This window comes from Microplitis mediator, chromosome 10 (genome assembly GCF_029852145.1).
Source record: "Microplitis mediator isolate UGA2020A chromosome 10, iyMicMedi2.1, whole genome shotgun sequence".
Lineage (NCBI taxonomy): Eukaryota > Metazoa > Arthropoda > Insecta > Hymenoptera > Braconidae > Microplitis > Microplitis mediator.
In genome coordinates this window covers 2127297-2152464 of record NC_079978.1, presented here as the reverse complement: position 1 = coordinate 2152464, position 25168 = coordinate 2127297, and the positions used below count along the sequence as shown (strand labels likewise).

The 25168-nt window shown below is 35.8% G+C and overlaps 1 protein-coding gene across 10 annotated transcripts in view; it reads right to left on the bottom strand.

Annotated features, from left to right (window-relative positions):
- The window catches only part of LOC130675450 (rap guanine nucleotide exchange factor 6-like), an 87050-nt gene that overhangs the window by 8774 nt on the left and 53108 nt on the right, over window positions 1-25168 (bottom strand). For 8 of the 10 annotated variants that reach the window (XM_057481146.1, XM_057481150.1, XM_057481147.1 and 5 more), the window contains 7 exons: window positions 21272-21347; window positions 8011-8106; window positions 3874-4086; window positions 3348-3700; window positions 2566-3027; window positions 426-2485; window positions 40-354 (listed from right to left, as the gene is read on the bottom strand). In XM_057481146.1, the coding sequence (XP_057337129.1) occupies window positions 40-354; window positions 426-2485; window positions 2566-3027; window positions 3348-3700; window positions 3874-4086; window positions 8011-8106; window positions 21272-21347 (3575 nt within the window). Of the gene's footprint in view, window positions 1-39; window positions 355-425; window positions 2486-2565; window positions 3028-3347; window positions 3701-3873; window positions 4087-6204; window positions 6854-8010; window positions 8107-10277; window positions 10740-12367; window positions 12545-21271; window positions 21348-25168 lie in introns of those variants that run through there. The other 2 variants (XM_057481149.1, XM_057481155.1) reach the window with 2 other exon arrangements.

Here is a 25168-nt window from a genome sequence, read left to right as displayed (position 1 = left end):
GAGTATAAGTATGTGAATAGTAAATAAATCACGACTTACCACTAGTCAGTGTCTTTCTCAAAGGTTGTAAATTGCTAAGACTAGTGACACTGCTGCTTTCAGCGCTAAGATCAACTGGAGCTGGCAAACCCGAGGGTGTATCGCTGTGTGACCTTTCGTGCATCGGCATACGGCTACCAGAGCCTACTCTTCTGGGCGCACCGGGACTCGGCTCCAGTCCACTCGAGTGCAGAGCCAGGCCTGGTACTGGAAGCACGGGACAGTGTTTGGGTTGGTAAGGTCGGGTTTTGTGTGGATCTGACAGAGCCAGCATCTTTCGTACGGCTTGTGGAGACGCTGCTCCGAATTTTGTACCTGAAATAAATTCATTTCATTCATTTCCGTGATAAAAAGAAAGATATCAATGAAATTTATCAATTGAATACCTTGTATACTTTTTCTGCCTTCACTGGTGCTACTGGCACTACTAGTGGTAGAGAGTGTGGGTGAGGGATGCCGTCTACCTCGACTTCCTGACAGAGGAACTGCCGCAGCGATAGCTACCGCGCCCGCATGTGGCTCACAGTCAACTGACAAAGCGTGCAAACGTTCCTCATCTGTGGTGACCTTCATGTTGGCCAAGTAAGCCTTGACCCGTCTCACCATCTGAGCTTCTTCAAACATTTTTTTCGGATTTGGCGCCGCTGCGGACTTTTTGCGTCGCTTTACTGTCGCCGTCTGCCCGCCCTGATTGCCCGTCGTCATTTGATTGAGCGCGACCATCGCGGAACTGGGAGGCTGTCCCCCGCGCTCGAGCATCGTCAACAAATCGTACGGCGACGAGCACATATTTGTCAGTGCCCTCACTTCCTTGGCGATCATACGCAATTTTTCAAAGTTCACGAGATTTTCGACTCTCGAATCATTTCCCAGATGGATGAACGTCAAATCCTTTTTTACGACCGGATAAAATGGAATTATTGGAGGCTGTGTCTGTTCAGAAGCAACCAGCTGACGATATTTGCTCATATTTCTGCTTGGATCCATAAGTTCTTGGAGATCACTAAATAATCTTTGATATTTACTGGGCAATTTTTCCCACGAAGCGCGCAGACGTGATACTGCGCCGTGGCCAAGTCCCGAGACGATAGCAAACATGGAATTGAAATTTTTACATTCTTTACATTGACGTGCTATCTTTATAAATTGTTTTATTATTTTACTCCGTCTGACGAGGTTGTGTTCAGAACAAACCTCCGTGACAACCCAAAACATTTCTCTGTTGACTAGTTCCGCGAATTGACTGAGCATCGGGACCCCATAGCGGCTCTTGAGTTCAAATAAATCGTCGACGTACTCCGTGGACTCTATCTGACGGAAAATACTAAAGTCCTGGAGCGTTAACTGGATGGCCACTTCGACGGCGTTTAGTTGTAAAAAATGTACTTGAGATTCTCTGACCAACTCAGGCGCCTGTTCATCAGCGACCAGTGTCTCGGAGATACCGTTGGTCTTTAAATAATACCGGGAACTCAATCCTATTCTCTCGGCCAAATTCTGCAGCTGATCTGGCAGCCTTCGCTGCTTAATCATTCCACCTTCAGCGACACTTACTTCAGCCAACGAGAAATTCGAGCTGCTTTCAGTGATACCAAACTCCTGCAGTGCCAGCATGACAACTTCATGGGCCGTTGTTTCTTTGTGGACAAGGAGATATTTGCAAGTCTGATCAGCTTTGTAAACTTTTAGTACGTGTTCAGGATAATCTGGCGCTCTTAGATCATCGTAACAGTATATCGACGTTAAATCGGGATTGCTGCGAGAATGATAAAGATTTGTGGTATTCTGGAGTCCCGTTCCTGGCGGCGTGTGAGGCGGTGCCAGGGAATCATCAGCATGCATACCGTCGTTGATAATATTCTTTGGCAATATGTTCATTTTCATCAGAGCTTTTTGAAACCGTCGTTTTGGCCCCAGTGTCATGAATCCCTTGTGCTCTTTTTTCGAATCCTTGCACGGCGATCCGTTATTGTCGGGTATCAGGAGAGGCACCCCGCCGACCATCGGATTCAGTTGCCCACCGGGTGTCAGAGGATCCACGTGCGTTGACAGCCTCGCGCGTGGATCTGTTGGTATTCTTGGTACTTCTGGTTTATTTATTCTGCCACGCGGCCGTGGCGAGTTGTCTGGCATCTGTAGCATTTCTTTGAATGCCAATAAATTTGATTTAACGGTAATACTGAGATGCGTTGAGCCACGTAATATTTCAAGTGCCCTCGCGTGACTTACGTGCTCAAAACGCTGGCCATTGACTTCTAAAATTTGGTCACCACGTTTCAGTCCAACGTCTTCGGCCTTCGAGTGCTTGTCAACTTTGGATATAAATATCCCAAATCCACGTTCGTAGCCGCCGAGTATACTGAAGTTCAACACTTCGTCTCTGTTCGGCCTCGCAAGTGTTATATTACGCGTTCTTGCTTTCGCTGCACACGCAATATTCAATAATCTGCAAGAAATATTCATTAAATTGATAAGAATCATCACCATTATCATTGATTTTATAAAAAAAAGTGATAAATAATTTACCTCTGCTGACCCTGCATTTTTTCACGCTCAAGGCCTGCCTCGAATGCTTCTAAAAATTCCATCATCGCTGGATCTGTTTCAAAGTCCGTGAAATGATTATTCACCCAGAGCAGTACGACACGTGCGACGCGATCTTTAACTTGTGGCTGTGCGAACCACTCGAGTAATTGATCAGCGACCAGCAGCGGGCTGTCGATAAACGTCCGATGGGTGAGCAGGAAGTCTTCGACGTACGTCGGGTCCGTAATACTGTTTTCTTCAATAAGCTGAAGCATCAGCCGTTCAGGTGTCCCGCGGATCACCACATGTCCGCGTCGGGTTCCGCCGTCAAGAGCTCCTCTTAACTCGGTTACCAAAATCACCCGGCCATTCTCTTCATGTCGCCTCGTATTTTCTTCCCCTTGATGTTGGATTCGAAAATAATCAGCTTGTGTCACACAGACAAATTGGCAGTCATTGCACCTAAAGCAAATAAAGTGTCAAAACAATTTGTAACTACTTTATCTCATGTTTCTCAAACATCTACACCAACATCTACATCAACATCATCATCAATATCAACAGCAGACTATTTAACTGGTACACAATATAATTTATAATCAATATAACAAGGAAGAGAATTAGAACAAGAAGAAGAAGAAGAAGAAGAAGAAGAAGAAGAAGAATAAGAAAATAAACATTTATTTAAATCAAAGTCAATTGTAATGACAATTAAACGTGACCAGTAATACTATATGCTGTTGAGTACAGAGTCTGAGCAGACAGTAGATTTGTTTACTCACTTGGTTCGCATAACTCCTCGATGTAGCAATCGCTCCATTGTTGGCAGAATTCCAAAACTATCACCAAGATGCAATTGCTCAATTTCACCATTGCTATGTTCTATTTCAACAGCACCATTTATCAGTACACTCCAACTATCTAATTCCTCCCCATCAGTCAGCACAATCATCCCGGCGCTCTCCACTACCGCAAATACCATCACCGCACAGAGTGCACGTCTCACGGCCAAGGTCATGTTCGTGAAGGCCTTTAAATGTTGCGTGAACTCCAGCAGGATCTCGATGTCTTCCTCGGTCCGCTCCGCCGGGTCTTTTTCCAGGCACTCGCGCACGGTATCGCGAACGGTTAGGCTCTGGAACGATTAAATTATTGTTATTAATCATTTAACTCGTCATTCAATTCCATAATAAACTTTAAACTGCGCTCTATGCTCTGAGAAATTACTTTATGCGATTACGGCTCCTACTACTACTACTATAAGTTAAATTTAATACAAGAACTCGAGATAAGTGATCAATTACGTACATCCATGCTCTCAGCGAGATCTTCCTCCTCGTCGCTGTCTACTATCGACTCGACGAGGCCGGAGAAGTCGACCTCGTCGTTGTCTGCGTCCAAAGATCCCTGAACCGATGTCATCGTGTCTGATCCACTGTACGCCGAGCTCGTGTCACTCGAATGGCTGCTTCTGTTTGACTTTTGGTACAGCTCCGGCCTGCCAGTCAGGCCCGGGGCGAACTGAAACAGTAAATAATTATTTAATAACTCTTATACATTCAACAATTAAATAAAAACATGATACTGAAGTTTCCCGACGTCTGATAATTTTTGAATTTTTTAAAAAATGATAAATTTTAAAAATAAAAATATTTTAAAAAATTGCACCTGTAGTTTTTAGAATTTTCTACATGTGCATATTTGTATTTTTTTTTTTTGCGCTTCAGTTGTAGAAAAAAAAATCAGAAAATTGTCGCTTGTCTGCTAACTTCACGATCACAATAATTCATGATACTGAAATTAGCAGACGTCTAATAATTTTTGAATTTTTTTAGAAATGATAAATTTTTAAAATAAAAATATTTGAAAAAATTGCACCTGCAGTTTTTAGAATTTTCTACATGTGCATATTTTGATTTTTTTTTTTTTGCACTTCAGTTGTTGAAAAAAATCCGAAAATTGTCAATTGTCTGCTAACTTCAAGATCACAATAATTTCATGATACTGAAATTGGCAGACGTCTAATAATTTTTGAATTTTTTTAGAAATGATAAATTTTTAAAATAAATATATTTGAAAAAATTGCACCTGTAGTTTTTAGAATTTTCTACATGTGCATATTTTTGTTTTTTTTTTTGCGCTTCAGCTGTTGAAAAAAAAATCCTAAAATTCTCAATTGTCTGCTAACTTCAGGATCACAATAATTATGATCCTGAAGTTAGCAGACAATTAAAAATTTTAGGATTTTATTTTGAACAATTAAATTTGAAGAAAAAAAGAAACTGAAAAAATGCACATGTAGAAAATTAACAAGACTATAAGTGTAATTTTTTTAAATATTTTTTTTTTATAATTTATTATCTTTTAAAGAATCCAAAAATTATTAGACGTCGGCTAACTTCAGGATCACAATATTTTCATGATACTGAAATTGGCAGACGTCTAATAATTTTTGAATTTTTGTAGAAATGATAAATTTAAAAATAAAAATATTTGAAAAAATTGCACCTGTAGTTTTTAGAATTTTCTACACGTGCATATTTTTATTTTTTTTTTTGCGCTTCAGTTATTGAAAAAAATTCCGAAAATTGTCAATTGCCTAACTTCAGGATCACAATAATTTCACCAAGACATTTTAAATTTTGTTACTGAACAGAACTGAGTATCATAAATCATACCGAGACTTTTAGTCACACAACAAAGACAATGCATTTTACAATCTCTTTGTCAGCCAATTAATCATCAGTCATATCAATCTATATACATATAAATTAAATTTATTGTCTACGCACACATCAGTCTCAAATCGCCTCTCAATCTTCTTCATTACATAAACCATTTAATTAAATACACATACTACTATAAATATAAATTATTATTTCCCAAACAATCAAGTAGTGTGACGTTTAATCATCCCCGAGTAACTCGACCTTTACCCGCTAAATTTTAGTATAAAAAATAAAATAAAATAAAAACAAAATATAAAATAGACAACCAAGACGACTGTACCGATTGAGGCGACTTAAATACCAAGAATGGGCGTGATTGGAGAGTGCATCGTATCGGGCTCGGCGGATTAGGTTATGACGCCTGGACATCGTGACATCACGAGATTTTAAAAAAACAATCCAATGAAATTTATGTATATATACATATAGATGACAATTGATGAGAGCAGCACACCCACATGCTGCTCCTACATGCTCCCAACAACAGCTTGTCAACCATCAGCTCGTGTAACCGAGTGGTCTAAGAATGCGGAATCGCACATTCCCACATCACATGACACTGCTTCAATTTGAATGTATGTAATTTCAAAAAAACCATTGACACCCCGGACGTAAACACGATTGTCAAGTGAATGAAGCTGATATCTAGATAAGATAATAAATAAATAAACAATAGTAGCCAGTGTGTGTGTGTGTGTGTGTTTCTACACTACTACACACTGCATTGGAATTGGACATTCAGGCAGAATAACACAGAACACAGCATTCACCGTGAAAGGAGCGTGGCTCAACTCGCCAAGGCCATTTTGAGCTGCCACGAGATTTACGCGCCTCCTTACAACATATATTAATATATCTGTACACAAATAGTTATTAAATATGTATGTACATAAAAAAATATCAAACTCACTTGATACATGCCAAAGGCATCCATCGCTGTCACTTGACAATTTTACCCTTAGGATTAAATATCATCTGCAGCCACAATAAATTCGCGACATGATCAATCAGCGATTTACATTTTATTTTATTTTATTTAATTGATGGAACTAAATATTATTTTAAATGAACAATAACTTTAACGGAGGTAAAATGTATATAACTTGTCGCTCTAGTTCACTCACAACTCTCTTTACTTGGTAATTACGACACGATTGTTAGTGACTGGAATTTAAATTGTGTTGGTGAGTATCAACCGGCTGTAGCTTTCATTGTGTAGCCATTTGTGTAGGAGACCCATTGACCATACATGTATTTATATATTTTATATTTTGCCTCATATATTTAATGTGATATTTTGTTCTAGGTGTTTATATATTTATTTATATGGCGGTTATTGATGACGATTATGCTTGGAGACGGACATGAATCGGATATTTGATGAACTGAAATATCTCGTCTCGTCTTGTCTTGTTCCCCTTCCGTCTGGAGTTGGGTTTCGTTACACTACACAGTGCACACTGTACACATACACCAGGAAAACTAACGAACGTAACGTAAGAACGAGAATAAAGTTAATAGTGTAGTCTGTAGTGAGTAACTGAACGACAATAGTGACAATGCGCCGTCGCAGAGCTGCCACGATGTCTCGGCCAATCATCGAACGCGTTTGTTGAGTCATGTGACCTAGAGCAGAGCTGGGAATACCAGGGCCGTATTTACTCATCACTTTTTCCTAAGGGCTCCACCTGTAGCTTCCTTTTCAATTAACGTTTTTTTTACAATAATAATTATTATTATTTTGGAAAAAGTGTCGAGATAAGAACTGACGGATTTGAATTTGAATTTTTAAAAAATTTTAAAGTGATTGGAAATAAATTTCACGTTTTTGATTTATGAGGGTCGGAAAATTGTTTTGGGATTTGGCCAGGAAAATATAAATTGCGATGAGATGGGAAAAGAAACAGGGGGGAAAGATAAAAAGGACATTGTGTTGCTCTGAGGTAAAGTATACGGAGAGGTACAAGAAGTTGAAGTTGAAGTAGAAGTAGAAAAAGAAGAGGAAGAAGTAGGGAAGGCAAAAAAAACTACCACTGGCCTTAGTATGATTTACAGACGAATGAGATCCGTTATACAGTTGTTTGTTGTACACTATTTCTTTGTACTCTCTCACTTTTCCTGAGCTCCAGCTGAACGCATGCTTTCCAAATCATTCGCCCATTCAACAACCGACTAAACTTAAATGTAAATGTAGAATTGTAGCATTAGATATATCTGATCTCCCTTTTTGTCTTGTCTATTTACTTAGGTACTGTCACTAATGTATTTTGACAAATGATTTTTTTTAAATTTAACTAAAAATGTTATCATTTTTCTCAATTTCAAACAAATTTACTTATTATGCATTTTTCTACTTTGTATATATACTTTGTATATATTCATATTTGTTTTTTTTTATTGATACACCAATGAATTGGAAATGAAAATGGAAATGAACCGCGGTCGCGAGATAATAACAAAAAAGGATAACAAATAAATAAAGTTTTTGAAATGAGAAGTGAGATGAAAATTGAATGGGATATAGAATTGGAAAATTATTATTGAACGGTCAATTGTTCACCGTAAATCCAATTCCTGGTGGTTTTATCGAAAGCGATGTGAAATAAATAGAATATATACTGATCCATCAATTCTATTCAGTAGTGTTGCGAGCAATAATGAAATATATGAATATATATGTGTTATAGATATATTTTTATATAAAAAATATAATTACCGTATCGTCAAAGACCAAATTGACCTGCCGATGGTCGGCAATGGGATGAGGATGCGGAGGTCGATGCATCCTTCCGTGCACTTCCGAGTAGTCAATCTGAAACAATCGATATATATGTTGATTTATTTTAGGTTTGTGTTTAGTTTGCATTTGAGCTTAACTGAACTTTCAAGTAGACTTATGTATAAGTATAGATGGATGGAGTACATCTCTATCGTGGCAATAGAGAGTTTCTGTTCGACCACGAGTAGAGCGGGTAAGCCGATTAGTGAGTTGCAGAAGAGTAGAGTAGAGTGTATAGATGATAGAGGGAATAGAACATAAAAGCAGATGATCCTCACGAGTGATCTCTGATATTCTCTACTCGACTTTCTCGGTACAGTGATACAACTCCTGTATTGTCAACGAGCCTTCCAGGCCTTTATTCACCGGCTTAACATCAAACTCTATATAAAATAAATCCATAAAAGTACCCGCGTTTTGTTTCATAAGTTACAGCACAGGCGCAATTTATCGTGATAAATTTTTTCACAGGAGACAGTTAGAGGCAAGAAGTATAAGAGAATTTATATATTTTATATAAAAAAAATATAAAAATGAGGGAGAGGCAAATGTATGTCGGACCGGAACTCGTAGGCCGGACTTCCTGTAGATACTCGTCATTCAAAATGTACTTGCTTATAATGTAATAAATGCTGTATGAAAACTATTACAAACACTTGTTTGTTTTTTTTTTTATTTCACGCGCATCCACTCTTCCTAGTTCTGCGGTGGTTTAGTTTTGCGAATTTCTTGTCCGCTGATTTCCGTAATTATAAAAAAAAAGTAAATTTATAAATTTTGGGGGAAAGCTTTTTATGAATAGTGGAAATGAAGAGAACGGCAGAGTGATTATTCGACGTTTCACCCTTTCGCGATTTGATAAACGAGCTTTGCAGTCGATTTGAGGTCAAACGTTTAAACCACACCCGCTCTAATAAATTCAACGTGGGGTAAAGCTTGGAAGGTATCGCCGCAGCTCAGTTTTTATCAATGTGTGGTTCAAGAAACGAGGGGTTGGTCATCAATTTTTCCCTCTTCGCAATTTACAACAGTCTGTTCACGCGTACACTCTACCACTGCAGGTGGTTTTGTTTTTATTTTCCCGGCCTGGACTCCCGAGGGAGACAGTTAAATGTATGAGTCTCTTATATATTATTCGTGGGCATACCCAGCGAAAATTATCTCGATTCAAACGCCACTGAATTTTTTCCGACCCTTCGAGGGTGAAATTTGCTAATTAAAAATAACAGGCGCATAATTTTATTTTTTTTTGTGTTTATTTAAAGCCAGGAAAGTATTTATTGAAACAGTTAACTGACCGTAGGCACAGCAGCGTACAATATGAACATGTTTATGTTACCAAGAATGTTAAACACCCAGAGTTAGTGCAATATCACACTGGAATTATAAATAATCAATGTTGAACAAAAGTTCCGAGGTCAAATGTATGAAAAAAATTCCGTTAATTTCGTTGACTGTTTATTCACTTATTTTTTTTTATTATTATTGTTATTGTTTTTATTATGAATCAAAGAAAAAAAACGTTTAAAAAATATTTTTTTACCAAAGTCAATGGACTTTATTATCCATCAAGTCGTTTTATTAATAGTTTGTTATTTTTATTAAAAGAGAAATAATTCATACATGATTATACTTTTTACCGAGTGGAGGCGAAAGCACCGTATCGGCACAATGTGTCGTCAGACATTGACAAAAGAACACGCCCGCGGGTTCATGTCTTTATTCTACATCGCGTATCCGGACTCCACTACTCATACTCAGTGACTTTAAACTCCCTAACGATGTTCTTTCTTTCATTCTCAGTCCCCAAAAGTGCAAGCTTTATTTTTACATTCATTCTTTGTCACATAATCATGCATTGTATATATTTACTAATAAAAATAATAACGAAACTTTTTAAATAAATTAATCCTCGAAAATTTACTTCGAGTTATTCAAATAAATTCTTAATTCTTTATTAGATTGAATATTTAAATAAATAATAATAATATTTATGTAAGTTTGGGAATGCAAATCAGATAGAATTTAGAGGCTCATTACTGGGATCAGAAAATGATGGTGATATTGGAAAGCCGAGGAGTAATTTTGACAAACGGGTTTATTATGCAAGAATGCATAATGAAGAGTATTCAAATGCAATGCGGAAATTTTCTCTCGGTATGTATAATTTAGCAAGCTACTATATCATATACCCATACCCATACCTCGGAGGAAGAAGCGATGGAGAGAGTGTAAGGGGTGCCAGGCCAACTTCTAGAGCCTGAACGTCCTCGTTTCTTCCTCAAGACGATAAACCGCGGCCGCGCCGTAGGACGTCCCACGTGCTTCAGCATTTTTATCCTCTTTAATTTATTACTTGTTTCCTTATATTTATATTTTTTGCTGTTGTTGTTGTTTGTTTATTTATTCACTTAGTGTCACTTTCTATTAGAGTCACACGTGTCTTCAATATCTCGCCTCCTCTCTGGGTCGATGCTCAGTCAATAAAAAAATCACCGAGCCATCCTGCGTGTCCTCCATCGGGCGAAAGTTCACTCCGGCGCTGTCAGTATCTCTTTCTCAGCTAATACACAAGTAAAACCCACCGCAACTTCACTTATTTTAATATATCGCCGTCAAAAAACATTCATTTTAATCAATCGCTGCTTTCATCACATCACTAGAAACTTCATTTAATAAATAAATAATTTTTAATTAATTTTAAATCTCCGTTTCTCCGAAATAAAATTTAACAGCTTGGCTTTTATTTATAAATTGTCTCGCGGTCAGTAAATCGATTTATCGCGACAACTTTTTTATCGAGCTAATAAGATTTAAAATTTGAAGTATATATAAATATATGAAAGGTATCGTGAGCATTGTATCGTGTTAACGGTACAATCCAACAACGTGCACTATCCCCAACGGACTTTCGACGATACGAAATTTCACGATGAGTAGAGGAGGTGGTGAGTGAGTAAGTGAGTGTGTGAGTGTGTGAGGCAGAAACGAGTGATGTGAGTATGGTAGAGGGAACCAAATACAAGTACAAATACAAATGCAAGTACTCCTATCCATACGTACACAAGGTATAGTACTGCAGACTGTGTACTGTACATCAAGACTTAACTTGGGAGCGAATACGAACGAATGTGAGTAAGGAATCACGTGACATGGACAACTAAGCGCACACGTGTTGCAAGACCTCAATTGAAACGAGACGTCGTGGTGGATTACCGAGTTTTAAGTCTACTTCATCGTATCAGGGATACATATACACATCTCTTGGTCCTCTACTCTCTACTCTGGTTATTCAAAAATACGAGACTCGAGACTTGAGACCAGACACGGTACCAGTCGATGCAAAATTATTTTTAAGGTTTTGAGAGATGTAATGTAAGAAAAATTCAAAAAACTTTGAAAGAGGACTGAGATTTTTTGACAGTAAATTTTATAAATTTATGTACATAAAATATAAATATATATAAGTGTGCAGAATAATATCGTCAGACACAGTGTGTTTAAATTTTAAACTCGAGTTTCTCTGGGGTGAATGTGGAATGCGATGAGGGATACGAGACGCGACAACAAGCGAGATTTTCGCGACCGCAAGCTGCTAAAAATTTCTCATTCCGCTGTTCGTCGTGTTCATGGAGGAATATCCTCCGTACTTTTATGCTCGAAAAGAATAAAAAACCTGTAACATATATATATATATATATATAAATATTCGCGTAGTGTCGTCTACACGGAACACTCTACACTTGGAGTAGTTTATTTTCGGTACCACCCGCGTTGTTTAAGTAAAGATGTGAGTGAATAAAGTTAAAAGAGAATTTAAGTCGTTACTAAAATTTATCATGGAATAAAATGATATCAAAATTTAATTTAAATATTTAAAATAATTACTATTATTAATTTTTAAAATTCAAAGACACCAAATGTCGAATCGAAGACGTAAATAACATATTGGAGTAAATGATAGACATGTATATATGTATGTAATATATAATGTTACTATTTAACGACAGTGAACTTGGGAGCCAAGGCGACCTTCCAGGAAGTGGAGGGTACGTCAGGATCGTTAGGGGTATGTTGTACGAACGAGGGTATGGCAGGTAGTCAGACATGTCTCGTAAAACCACCAGGAGCGATCTCTCAAGACCAAAACTCAACCCTCATCTCTTATTTTTTTATCTTGTTCACTTAAAAAAATAAAGCCAAGCGTGAGTTAAAAATTAAACCGAGAACCAAGTTTAGATAAAGGCCTTAAAACCTCATCTAAAGTTTACCGAAAACTATTAAACGCCTTTACTTTTCTCACACGTGATACACAGATTTTGTTTCATCAACCATGTGGAGGGACTATAGTCATAATTATAGGCCAGAGTTAAACTTCTAACTCGTGTAGGTACAGCGGCTACTGTTAAATTTAGTCACATATCAAGTTTTAAAGTAGAGACACTGCAGTAAAACACAGATCACTAAACTGAGTACAGAGCAGAACGTAAAGTACAAACGCGACGAACGAAAAACGACTGGGATAGGACTGACTCGGATGTATATGTTATGTGGTGCGAGTGAATATTAAGTCTCGAGTAAAGTCGACTCGAGTCGAGCAGAGTTGAGAACTATACTCTCTTTACTTCCTCTCCATCGTAGGAGATAATGCACGTCACTATCTCCTTCACGGATGTGTGCCCGAACGCTTAGTTCACAGTTTACTTTTTTTCTACTCTTCCTGCCAACGCATTTTTCATTTTTTTATTTTATTACTTATGATTATTATTGTTATTTTTTTTCATTCATATTTGTGTAAGTTTGAGATAAATATAACAACAACGTATGTGAAAATATAAACTTTATATACATGCACATGATACTACACTTTAATAAAAATTTTCATCCGAATAGCTTTTAAATTACTAATAAATTTATCATGAACGTAATATATAACGTAAGTACTTTTTTTTATTGATATGGATATAGAGCAAAACAAAAATCGAATACTGGCACCGCGTGTGGCCGTAGGCATGAATGGAAAGTCGAACTAAAATATAATGTAAGTCATGCCGGTAAAGACACACACATATATTTATATATAGACATACATTAATGTGATAGTCACTGGTCGCGATCGTGTGGGTAACGGACGTCCAACCGTGCGCGAACTTCTCTACTTCAATTCATTATACATCACATGTGTACACAAATATATGTACATACATCCATATATACATATAAATATATAGAAAACTCCGATATTATAGACGAGAGAGCTACACAGAAATTTAATTCAAGTGTATCGAGTGCGCTCTCACTCACATCCCACGCGTGTGTCACAACCGATAGTACACTCGCACTAAAATTTTATAAAAACATTGTAAACATCGTACAGTAATATATGTTGCTTTTAATCATTTATATATTTTTTAATTAATTTCCGTGGACGTATTAATTTTAAAAACTGAGCTTTCGCGGCAAATTCAATTTACTACGCACTGAAATTTTAAATGTAAAAAATAAACTCGGGTTTGATTTATTTATTTTTTTACGAGCTAATTAACCTATATATTGAATTGCGTTACGTATTATATTTATATGTCTAGCAATGTATGTAGTGTTTTATTATATGAGTATGCAGACATGTGCGGACATGGACAGATGATTGTACAAGCTATTAAATATTAAAGAGGCCTTTTTTACTCTCGAAACAGGTGCAAGTGACGTAATTATCTGCGCGCAGGTTTAACGAGTGGAGTGACAAGAGCAACAAACAGTTGTTTGAGATTATTTGTACGTTAATATGTGGCATGGAAGCTAAAGTTTGTGAGATAGAGGACGTGCGTTGTCTGTTTGCTTGATAACTCGATAGATAGAGTGTTGATTTAATTCAAAGAAGACTCTTTTGTTGTATAAATTGTTTCCGGGTTGTGGCAATTATTTATTCTATCGTCTCTATTCAAATAATTTGATTAATAAAATATGTCTGGTGTCTGTTAAAGATGTAATTATTTGGTTAAATAAATATGTAATTTATTTTTGGATATTTAAATACCGAGCGATTTATACACCGCATTATATTGTACTGCGTGCAGAGATTCCGTGAAATAATGAAATTAAAAATGACGCAAATATATTTTAGCCGTTAAGTAAAAGGCGCCGGAAGTTGTGGGGTCTTGAAACGTGTTCTTATATAGCTCAGAGTAAGTGTAGTCATCAGAAGTTACGTTACGGCAGTGAGTACGATGAATGAACTTGCGGCTCTTTGGTGGAGTCAAGTCGATACGACTCGAGTCGAGGGGGACCAAGTAAAAGTGAATTTTATACCAAGGAAAAAAACAAGACATAAAAACGATACCCAACTTTTAGTACGATACGATACAATGAAAAAAGACGTTAAAGTTAAAAATTATGATAAAGTTCGCGGAGGGTGGGAGCTCGAGTTAATGCACTCACTAATGGAGCTCGAGCAGAAATATTTTGGCGGAAAAAAAAGTCTGCGGTAATAAATTATTGTTGATTTATTTACGGTAGCGTTTAAATTTTTTTGTCAGATATTCTAGAGGCAATAATTTGTTTCTTCAGTCTTTGAATTTTTTTCTATACTAGCCTTTATTAGGCGGTAAATTTGTTTGGATTTTTGGGCTTCTCCCGTTCGCCCTTTATCGTTTCAGAAGTAAAGCTGTTACACACTAAACCGTGAATATATATTATATACTTTTGGGTATGACCCCAATAATGGCTATCGGACATTGCTTGAGCCTCATAACTTTACCTGGATTTACTTTCTCCTTTTATTTTTTATTTTATTATATTTTTTTGATGAAAATTCGCAAGATAACACACAACCTGGGCTATCGTTGTATAAAAATCCTGTCATTTTTTTCTTTCTTCCGGGAAAATAAAATAAATTTATTGTTACATATAAATACACGTAGATAAACCGATAAAACTATGATGAATTTTTTTAGGGGTAGATAAATTTATCGCAGTAATAAAATTTGCGAATAAATATATAAAATAATAAATCATCAAGGTGAAAAAAATAAATAAATAAATTCAATAAATTTATTTGCCTCAGCGATCTACTGTAACTACGGGCTAGATAGTGATAATGATAATTATTATCACCGTCAGTGAAATACTCAAATACTCAACGAAAATTAAATTCTAAATTTAAAATCCTTTTATCGCTTCATAATTACTGTTTGGAATGTCAAACTAAAATACGTAGAAAATCCTCAACTTTCACTTACTTTTTAATTAAAAATTTTTTATTTTAACTTCAATCCAACGGCTGAAAAACTTTTATTAAATTATTTTTTTTTAATGAAAAAAATCACCAATTTAATATTTTATTTTAATTTGAACGCGTCAATATTGAATTTATAAACAAATAATTCACGTGAAAAACTAATCAAATTATTTTCAATAAAAAAAAAAATCATCGATTCAATTTTTAATTTTTTTTCTTTTCAACAAACAAACCTTTTGAAATTTTTCCAATTTGAATAAAAAGCGTCAATATTTAGTTTGCACGAAAAATCTGAATAAAAAATTTTAATGAAATTATTTTAGTAAATTCACCGTTGATTTGAAATTATAAATTCTTATATAAAAAACTTTTGAGAAATAATTAATTAATTAAAATAAAAAATAAACACTTGAACTAATTCTCACCCTCAAACTATAATAAAGACTGGCGTTCTACTTGTGCACACACTTGACACACACGGCGCTACATACTGCGCTTTCCACGGCGTGCTTTCGAGAAACCACAAGAGCCCACGAGGGAGTTTTACCCAAAGTACCAGCGCACTTCGTCCTTGTCCCCGCAACCTCATTCCTGTTCCCATTCTCGTCCTCGTCCTTGTCCTCATCCTCAGCCTCGACGTCGTCGTCGTCGGCAGTATAGTAATGGAGTTTCAACGTCGTGATAGAAATCGAATTCCCAGTAATGGACACGTCCGTCTAGTCTATGTACCACCGACACCAAGTCACCGTCATTCAATTCCTTTCTACCTCTTTTAGATTTTTATCCTACATTTTAAATTTTATTTTTTACTACCCCTCTAACTGCACTTACTATGTACCACAAATTTTTTTTTCATGCATCTATAAACCGTTTAAACCTCACTAGACGCCAGTACTCGACGGACAAGCGACTGAATTTCGTGTTGTGCGAAAAGTGACGTCTTAGATCCCACGGGATGACGTACGTGAAATCACAACGGATGTGCCAGCACATTTTATCCTAACCCCATGAGTAAAACTTATATATTTATATATATAACATGAATCACTCTTCTTTTATCTATATATGTACATATATATCACTCATCACATATAATATTTATTATATAAAAATGATACGTAATTTTTCGTATATATTTTTATCACGTGCTTTACGTGCTTCCTCAATCCACACATTTTACTATCGCATATTTTTATTAAATAATAAAATTTAAATAGTATCTCGTATGAAAAAATTCAACAGTATGATATTACGTTGTATTCATACCGACTATTTCTAATTTAAAGTTACACGTCACGTATATTCAACCTCCGGTTCACTCTTACATTTACTTCGGTTTGGTTACTCCGAAAAGTTTATGTGCAAATACAATATTCCACCGTAGCATCCACTCCCTTAGCTCCCTTTGATAAAGCTCATAAGCTCATTTCTCTCCTCTTGAATCACGTAATTCGGGTTCATTACCTATATGTTAATAACCATAAACTCCCAAAGGTTGAATATATTTACAATAAGCCGCTCCACGTTTACTCCGCTCCGAAAACAAACTTGAGATAAACATTCGCGGAAAGGTCATGCGGCATAAATCTTTCATTTCGTATTCACTTGATTCATTTCTTCCCACTGGTGATATCAAGCCCAGCCGTAAGCTCCCAGTAGGATAAAAATAAACAAATCCTTGATATCCACTGAGGAACTTCTCTGAGCCCCTCATTATCATTAAAATCCATATAATAATATGTCAACATAAAATATTCATCATAGCTAAAACTTATTTCATTTTTCATATATTTTTTTTTATTTTAATCATCACTATTCCGTGTCATTATATTTTTGTGATTCATATCTTGCTCTCGTAACTACTTCCTTATTTTTATATACATTTATATTTAGATTTAGATTTATATTTATTTATGTATCATGGACGGACAAAATATAAATATATATATATATATATAATATATACATATTTCTCGAGGAAATTCCGTGATATATTTCTGGCGAAAGAGAATAACGACCTGACAAGGACGTCAGCGGTATTATCGAAGCCATCCAAGCGTGACGGGATGCCAAGGTAAACTCGACGGACGACTCGTCAGTCAGAGAGACCAGAGATATATATGTCCATCCATCCAGAGTTGTGTCGAGTAGAGCACAGTGGAGTACAGTATGACACAGAACTCGTATGAGTAATGGGATTACCTTAATTAGATGTCACTGGAGGGTCGAATGAACGCGTCTAGATCAACACACAAGCTCCCATTAAACTCCGATAGAAAATATACATCCATTTTGTACAACTTCAACCTCCCGTTCTCCTGTTTATTTGTATTATACTATAACTAGTCATACTTATGGATGTATATTTAATGCAAGGATTTACGGTGTACGTTATGCTGGTACCAGAGGTCAGAGGTTAAAGTTCACAAGCCCTGAAAAGTCACTGGATCCAGGGATGTTTGCTAAACTCACAAACTACGGATATAATAAACACATACTTCCTCTTATAATTTAATTAAATGTTTACCCACTGTGAAATATTTTATGTGTATATCTATATATCTCTATTTGTCTGTTCATCATTCAATCCTTATGTTTTTGTGACCTTTAACCTTTAATAATTCTTATCCAACTGCTATCTCAGTCGAAATGTCAAAAAAACTAACGAATTCACCCAACATTTTTATTTAATTAAACTTTACCTCTAATATTTCCGTAAAACCATTTTTTTTTGTAATATCATTTTTTTCAGTAAAACGGAAATAAAAAAAATGCCGTGACGCTGAGTGACACGGTACCAGTGCAACGCGGTACCAACACGATTGTCGATAAATAATCAATGGTAATGAAAAACCCGGCGACAATTTGGTTCGAACGAACGAAAAGCAATACAGCGGTAGTGGAAGTTTACCAGCCGGCAGCGGTCGCAGGATAACAGTAACTCGAGATTTTCACTCACGAGATTCACGAGCGTATATATGCACATATATATACATATATGACTAGTGAATACTGTTGTATCAGTGCAGTGGTACTAGTACTGGTAGAATTACGATCAACATTCAGCCGGACAGTCCCTAGGGAGACTGGAGTGATACTCGAAACCCCACGTGCGCATCGCTGATTTTAAGAGAACAATGATCGTACACTGGCTGGCAAACTGCAGTAGCTCGTTTTTGACGGAAGCTTGAGCATCTGAGAGTTGCTGGGCGACAGCACCAATGAGCAAATGGGCAGAAGTGTAATTCTGATTTGTGTTTTCTGTATTATATGTAGAAGGCGTTGTAGCATGAAGTAGTGTTGGGTTGCTACGAATGACATTATTCGAGGCGTCGCGGCGACAGGAAGTCATATCGAAGAGGACTCACTAGACAACGACGTCAACATCCCGTTTGCTATTACACATAACCCAGTTTTATCACTTTTCATCGCAGACACTGCTTTGTTCCACAGTTAATTTCTTACTTTTCTTCATTTTATTATCTTCCGTTTGCTTTGTATTATATTTTTCATGTACTGCTGTAGACATTGTATCACATTGTGTACAGAAGTTGAAATAAAAATAGAAAAATATTTGCTTTTTCAACAATGGCGATTGCTCAGGACCTTAAAAAGTCTTGAGGATACGATGCGATAGGATACGAATTTACAGAATATACCATAGCAATCTCGTAAAATCCTATTGTAAGAAAAGAAAAGATCAATTGGATAAAAACATTGTTGTGCTTCTCACGTATCCCTGCTTGATATCGCATCGGCTTTTTTTCACGGACTTTTTTTACTGATTTTTCTTAAATCAAATTCTCTAAATCAATCACGTTCGTCTACTACTTGATTTTTTTTTATTACTGTTTACATTATTGTTGCACATTTTACAATTTATAATATATATATTTATGTATTTTGCTGATAATTTAAAATTTTTTAGCAATTTAATGTTTCCATGGTTTTGTATTCAGCACAGCAACAATGAATGTATACAATTGATAATAGCGTACACAGGACCGCACAATGTAAAATAAAATCGGTCTTTTAAAATTCATCAATTTATTTTCATGGTTGGTTTGATTTTGCCCAATGCCGCTCTCACCCGATCCCGTGCTCGCCGATCGACCGTTACATCACTAAAAGTACCCATATATATTTATATATATGAACACGTCCACATACATGTTCACTCTCTACTCGATCCTCGGCATTATTATATATACCCCGGTTTCATTGGTTCGTGGCAACGTATCGCATTACCTGGAACAAGCTTTCGCACCCGTCGATTCAAAACTAAAACGATTTATTCCATTTCACCAGACTAAAACCACGCAATTTATCCACTTGATTTTATCGAAAATACGTCTGAACTTACCCATAAATTCGTCTATATAAATTCAAGTGCATATACATTAATTTTATTGGGGATAAAATTTAAAATAATTCATTTTACATCAAAATGATGCCGAGTCAATCGTTGATTTAAATTAAATTATTCGAATCAGTAAAGTGCAGAGGATAAAAATATTTTTAAATTTTGCCGGTACAGCAGATTCCCCGCGATCTTCAAAGAGATGGCAGCACAGTGTAGAAACTTGCGGCGGAGAAAATTAAATATGTATAAAGCAATTAATTATAAGTAAATCAAGTTATTAAATAATAACAATAATAATAGAATTATTATCAGATATTTAAACAGCTGATTGAGTGTGTTCGAATGTAATTACTCGTTGTTTGCTATTAATGAGAGCAGAATTAATCAATATGCCCTTGTATTGAAGCCTGTCTTTGCATATGCCAGTAAACAGAGTAGAGCCTCAATACCCAATACCAATCTCATCCGTTCAACATGTTCCCGGTTATGTTTACAAATACATGCCTTATTTTATATACATATATATGCACACATATATCTATATATCTATATTATTAACGTGGAGGTAAAGGCAACATCGGCATAACTCAACGAGGCAATATTGATTAACTGTCTAGTCTCAAGTCACGTCTCTTCGTCCACCGCGATATGTCTTTAGGAATGTCATCAGAAGTTTGATGGCAACGGTTACAACTTGATGATTTTCCCTAATGTTGAAGCATTCATATGCATTTGCGGCTAAAACTTTTAAACTACTGCCATACCATCAGCTAGACGTCATATTGTCGTGTACCAATTTATAAATTACACGTCTATTTATAGTCAATTAGCATTTAGGTTGCAAACGTGAAAATAAGCTGAATAAAATGAGTAAAAAATTTCAATTCCGTAATTGTACATATGTAAGCTATGTTTTAATTGTAATGAAGAAACTTTTGTAATTTCGTTCGCGCTACGGTAGCCATACCGAGAAAATAGGATATTGCGTTGCATTTAAAGCCAAAGTGTGAAGCATGTGTGTAACTGTGTTCACATATTATTAAATATTATTGTTAATTAAAAAAAAAAGTTAAGTAATTATAATTATGATTATAATTATCAGTTTTTGTTGTGATCAAGAGATTGTTAAAGGCGGTAAATTTGAATAAAAACAAATATTCACACCTTATGTAGATCGCATTAATAAACAACAGTCTGATATTTAAATTAACAAGACAATGAAATTTCCGAACCTTGAAACTATTAAAACGGTACTAGTAAATAAACAATATGTAATTAAATACCGCCGCGAATGGATTTGACCGTGTAGAGAAGAGCTTAAAAAAAGCATGTTTTTGAACATTGAAACGTTTCCCGCGCAGCGGAAAAAAAATTGGAAAGTAGAAAATCTACTGGTTGCATGACTAAATTTCTGAAATGTTTCGCATGTAGATACTGGTATGTCAGCTGAAAATCTAAGGCCACCTCCAACCTCCGGAGCTACCCCTTAAGCAGTCGAATTACATAAATTTTTTTCATTTTCGTTACACGAAAAACGTTGCAATCTTCAAGTACACAAAAAAAGCGCGTATTTATGGGAAATATAATGTAATACTTACGACAATCATCTCGGAGGGCTCGAGAACGAAGCACTCGTTGGGTCTCCTGGCACTGCCACCCGTCCGCTTGCCAAAGCTGAAACAAACGATCGGCCCCCAAGGGCATCTTGTTAATTATTTCCATTGAAAATGTTATCGTAATTGGATGGAACTTTTTTGCGGCAACCATCAGTTTTAAATGAGGGATCGGGAAGGCATAAGGCGATGAAATATTTGCGTGGGCGCGTCCAAAGTTTCGGGGTGAGTAGGATTCGATCAGGAATTAAAGAGCCCAGACTAAAGTTATAATTATGAAATATGTTTATATATAGGCATGTGTATTTGCTAACTGGCTGGGTGGCTGGTTAACTGGGTGGTTTGCTGGTTGACTGGGTATTAAAATAAAGGGTAAACGGCACCCTCTAGTTAGCGCAAAATTCATATAATACACTAATAGTTCGCCCACTAGCCGCAATGTCATCTAGTGTACTGTTATGTGAGTGTTCTGAGTGTGTAGCGCATATATATGTATATATGTAGACGTAATAGACATGTATATATGTACAAATATAGATATGTATATAATTGTGTAGGGATAATGGTGAAAGTAAAACGGCGTCTCGACTCTCGACGCGCAAAGACCAGAGGCGCCGTCTCTTCTCCCAAGGCAATTTCATGATTCTCGCACGCGTGCTATTATATACACCCACAAAGTGGGCGTCGCGACGACGTTAATAGCCACGAACTTCTCAGACTTTTGAGCCGTGTCACGATCTACACCCCCGCGTACCTACAAGTACAGTTTCTATTAGCATATTATGAAAATTTTGGAAACCTCTTCACGGTTTCGCTAAACCACAGTTATATATTATGAATACGTTATCTATACTTATCATCATAAACAACAGTATTCCAGGCTACTTTTTACGGCAATAAATCTTGTGTTTTAATGAATCGGGCTCGACACAAAGAACCACAGATTTATTTTATTCTTTCATTAAGATTTGTCCTTTTTTCCGATTTATATTTATTACATTTTATACCTTCGCTTTTTATTTTTTTGCACAATATCACAAAACTTTCTGACCTTTTTCTTTGTGAAGCGATAGACAGCAAACGAAGATTAATTAATCACGCGAACTTGTCCCGCGAATATCTTATTTTATAAGGTCACCAGTAATTTTTATTTCATATAAAAAAAAAGTTGAGTCAATTTTTCATAAAATTTTAGCTTAAAAAAATTTCAATTCAATGAAAATCAAAGCGCAATTCAGTTATCAGAATTTTGTTATTTAATCTAAAAATGTGGGAAACGAAATAATATATCGATAGTTAATTTAACGATAGCTTTGTTATAATCAACATACATATTACGTAAAAGCAAACACGCAATTTGATACTTGAGTAAGCCACTCCTAAAATCATCAACAACTCGACGGTCATTAATATCAAAATTAATGTGTCCTTAATATATATACACATATATATATAAAGCTATCGAGTGCTTTCGCATATGATTGCAATAATCATGCACGCGTCATTGCATATCTCGACATATATGTTTAAATACGTCAATAATATAACTCAATAGATATCGACAAGTAATTCGTAAATTCAACGTGAGATTAGAACCCGAATGCGCAATTCAACGTCACGACATGTAAAATAACAAGACACGCAATCGGCATTTATTCAATTATATCACCCATATAACCACCATGTTCCGACAGACATATGATTTGATTATACCCCAGTCAGAGCCCAGCACATTCCACATATGTACATATAGCACACAGGCTATTTCACAGCAACAATCGATTAAACGGCTTCTCTATTAATAAGTAGAATCGACTATCGACTTAAAATTGACCATGGATTCGGTGCCCGGCACTTACAAGCCAAACAAAGATAAATATTTCCAAACATTAAAAGCACCGGTGGCAATCGGAAAATTAATTTAATAGGGGGTTGGATTTACAGGGATCGGTCCGATGCGTCACTAAACATTGAAACGCAATATGCCAGTTGATGTTGGCTGGGCTTTTTTCAATACTCACTCTAGTATACGTTTGGTCATTGAATAGGTTCAAATATATATATATGTATATATGTATACAGACTATTATATTGTATATACAAAATACAGATAGACAATAGCTCAAACCAGTCATTTACCCGTAATGGTTCAACGCACATGTGCATGTGGTCGAAACTACGAGGGTTGATTAGAGATAGTGGGGGTTGATGTCCAATGCCATTCAATTCCATTATCTTGTTTAGGACTGAGAGTTCCGAGCGTTGAACTGTTGCCTTGACTCCCATAAATTCAAATCTATATATGTGTATATAAATGTTTAACTTAATTATGAATTACTGTCACGTATATACCTAATCAATTTATATACTGAGACAAAAAAAACGTCTGGAAATATCGAGCTTTTTTATACGGAAAATTTGGAATTTCATATATTTTTGGAGTAATGGTTCAGATATTTTTCTAAATCGCTGGGAATTGAATTTTTTCAAAATTGTGTGAATGATTTTTTACTTTCTTCCGTGGGGAAAATTATTTTTAAACTTAGATATGTAGTTAATAATATATTCTATGAAAAAAAAAATAATTAAACACTTTCCCCGGGTGAAAAATGATTAAAAAGTAGTATTAAAATTTTCTAGTGTTCTTAAACCGTTTTCACGAAACATTAAACTTAAAACTTGGCACAATTGTCTGGTTTCATAACGCCTCGCAAATTAATCATCCCCCTGAAGAATCTTCTTTTACGTACATAAATTTATATTCTTTCTCGTTTTTAAATTTTTCTCATCTCCGGGCCGGTCTTTGAGATTGATGCTGGCGCTGGTTGTGGCTCAACACAAGTGTGAGTTGAGATATAAAAATGTGCTTTGTGGTTTTTAAATCAACGTGTAAAATAAAAGAATGTAAAAACTTTTTAAAAAGACAAAAAAAAAAAACATCTGGTTAACTGTTTTGTAATATAGATGTTGAAACGAATAAACTTCCTGGTTTGCTAGCATTAACTTAAATTAAAACGACGTCGCAAGTGTTGTAACGTCGTCGACCAGCAGTTTACTCCCTTGACAAAGTTATTTCGACTGATACACGCGCAGTAGTCAGTCCACTCTGAGTGATGAGAAAATATTTACGTTACTCCCCTTATTCATTTTACGAATTGAATACCCCTATATATATGTATATATATATTCATATATATAAATACAGACTAACTCTGTCGACGTGATATAACTCTGCTCAATCGTTTCGTTTACTCTGATGGCCTTGTACTCTATGTGACAAGCGTTACCCTTGGCAAAGTTCACTCGCCCGCCTTTACTTCCACTACTACTTCCTAATATATATATATATATATATTTAAGGCTTTTATTATTCTCAATACGCACCATGTTTTCGGGCTTAATTAATTCCTTTTTTTCTTAATTGAACCCATCAATTATTTTTATATATAACTTATTATCACCACGCATTCACTCGGTAGTGAACTCGCGTCTACACTGTAAAAAGAGCGGTGTTAAAAATGGACTCATTTTAACTCCGCCCGGTGTTAAAATAAAATTACACCGGTGTAGGAGGAGTAATTCACCGGTGTTAAAAATACCAGTGTCAAATCGGGGTAACTGGTGTAAAAGCGGAGTAAAATCGGTATAAAAGCGGGGTAACCGGTGTAAAAACGGAATAATATCGGTGTAAAAGCGGAGTAATACCGGTGTAAAAGCTGGATAAACTACGTCCGCTTGGAGTATTAACTTTAAAGATTATAAAACACAAAAAATGTCAATTCTTTATGAAAATTAATAAAGAATATCATTTATTAACAAGTATAGTGATCGAGTAAGTAAAAATATTTACAAAGTAAAATATTTTAACACCAGTAAAAAATA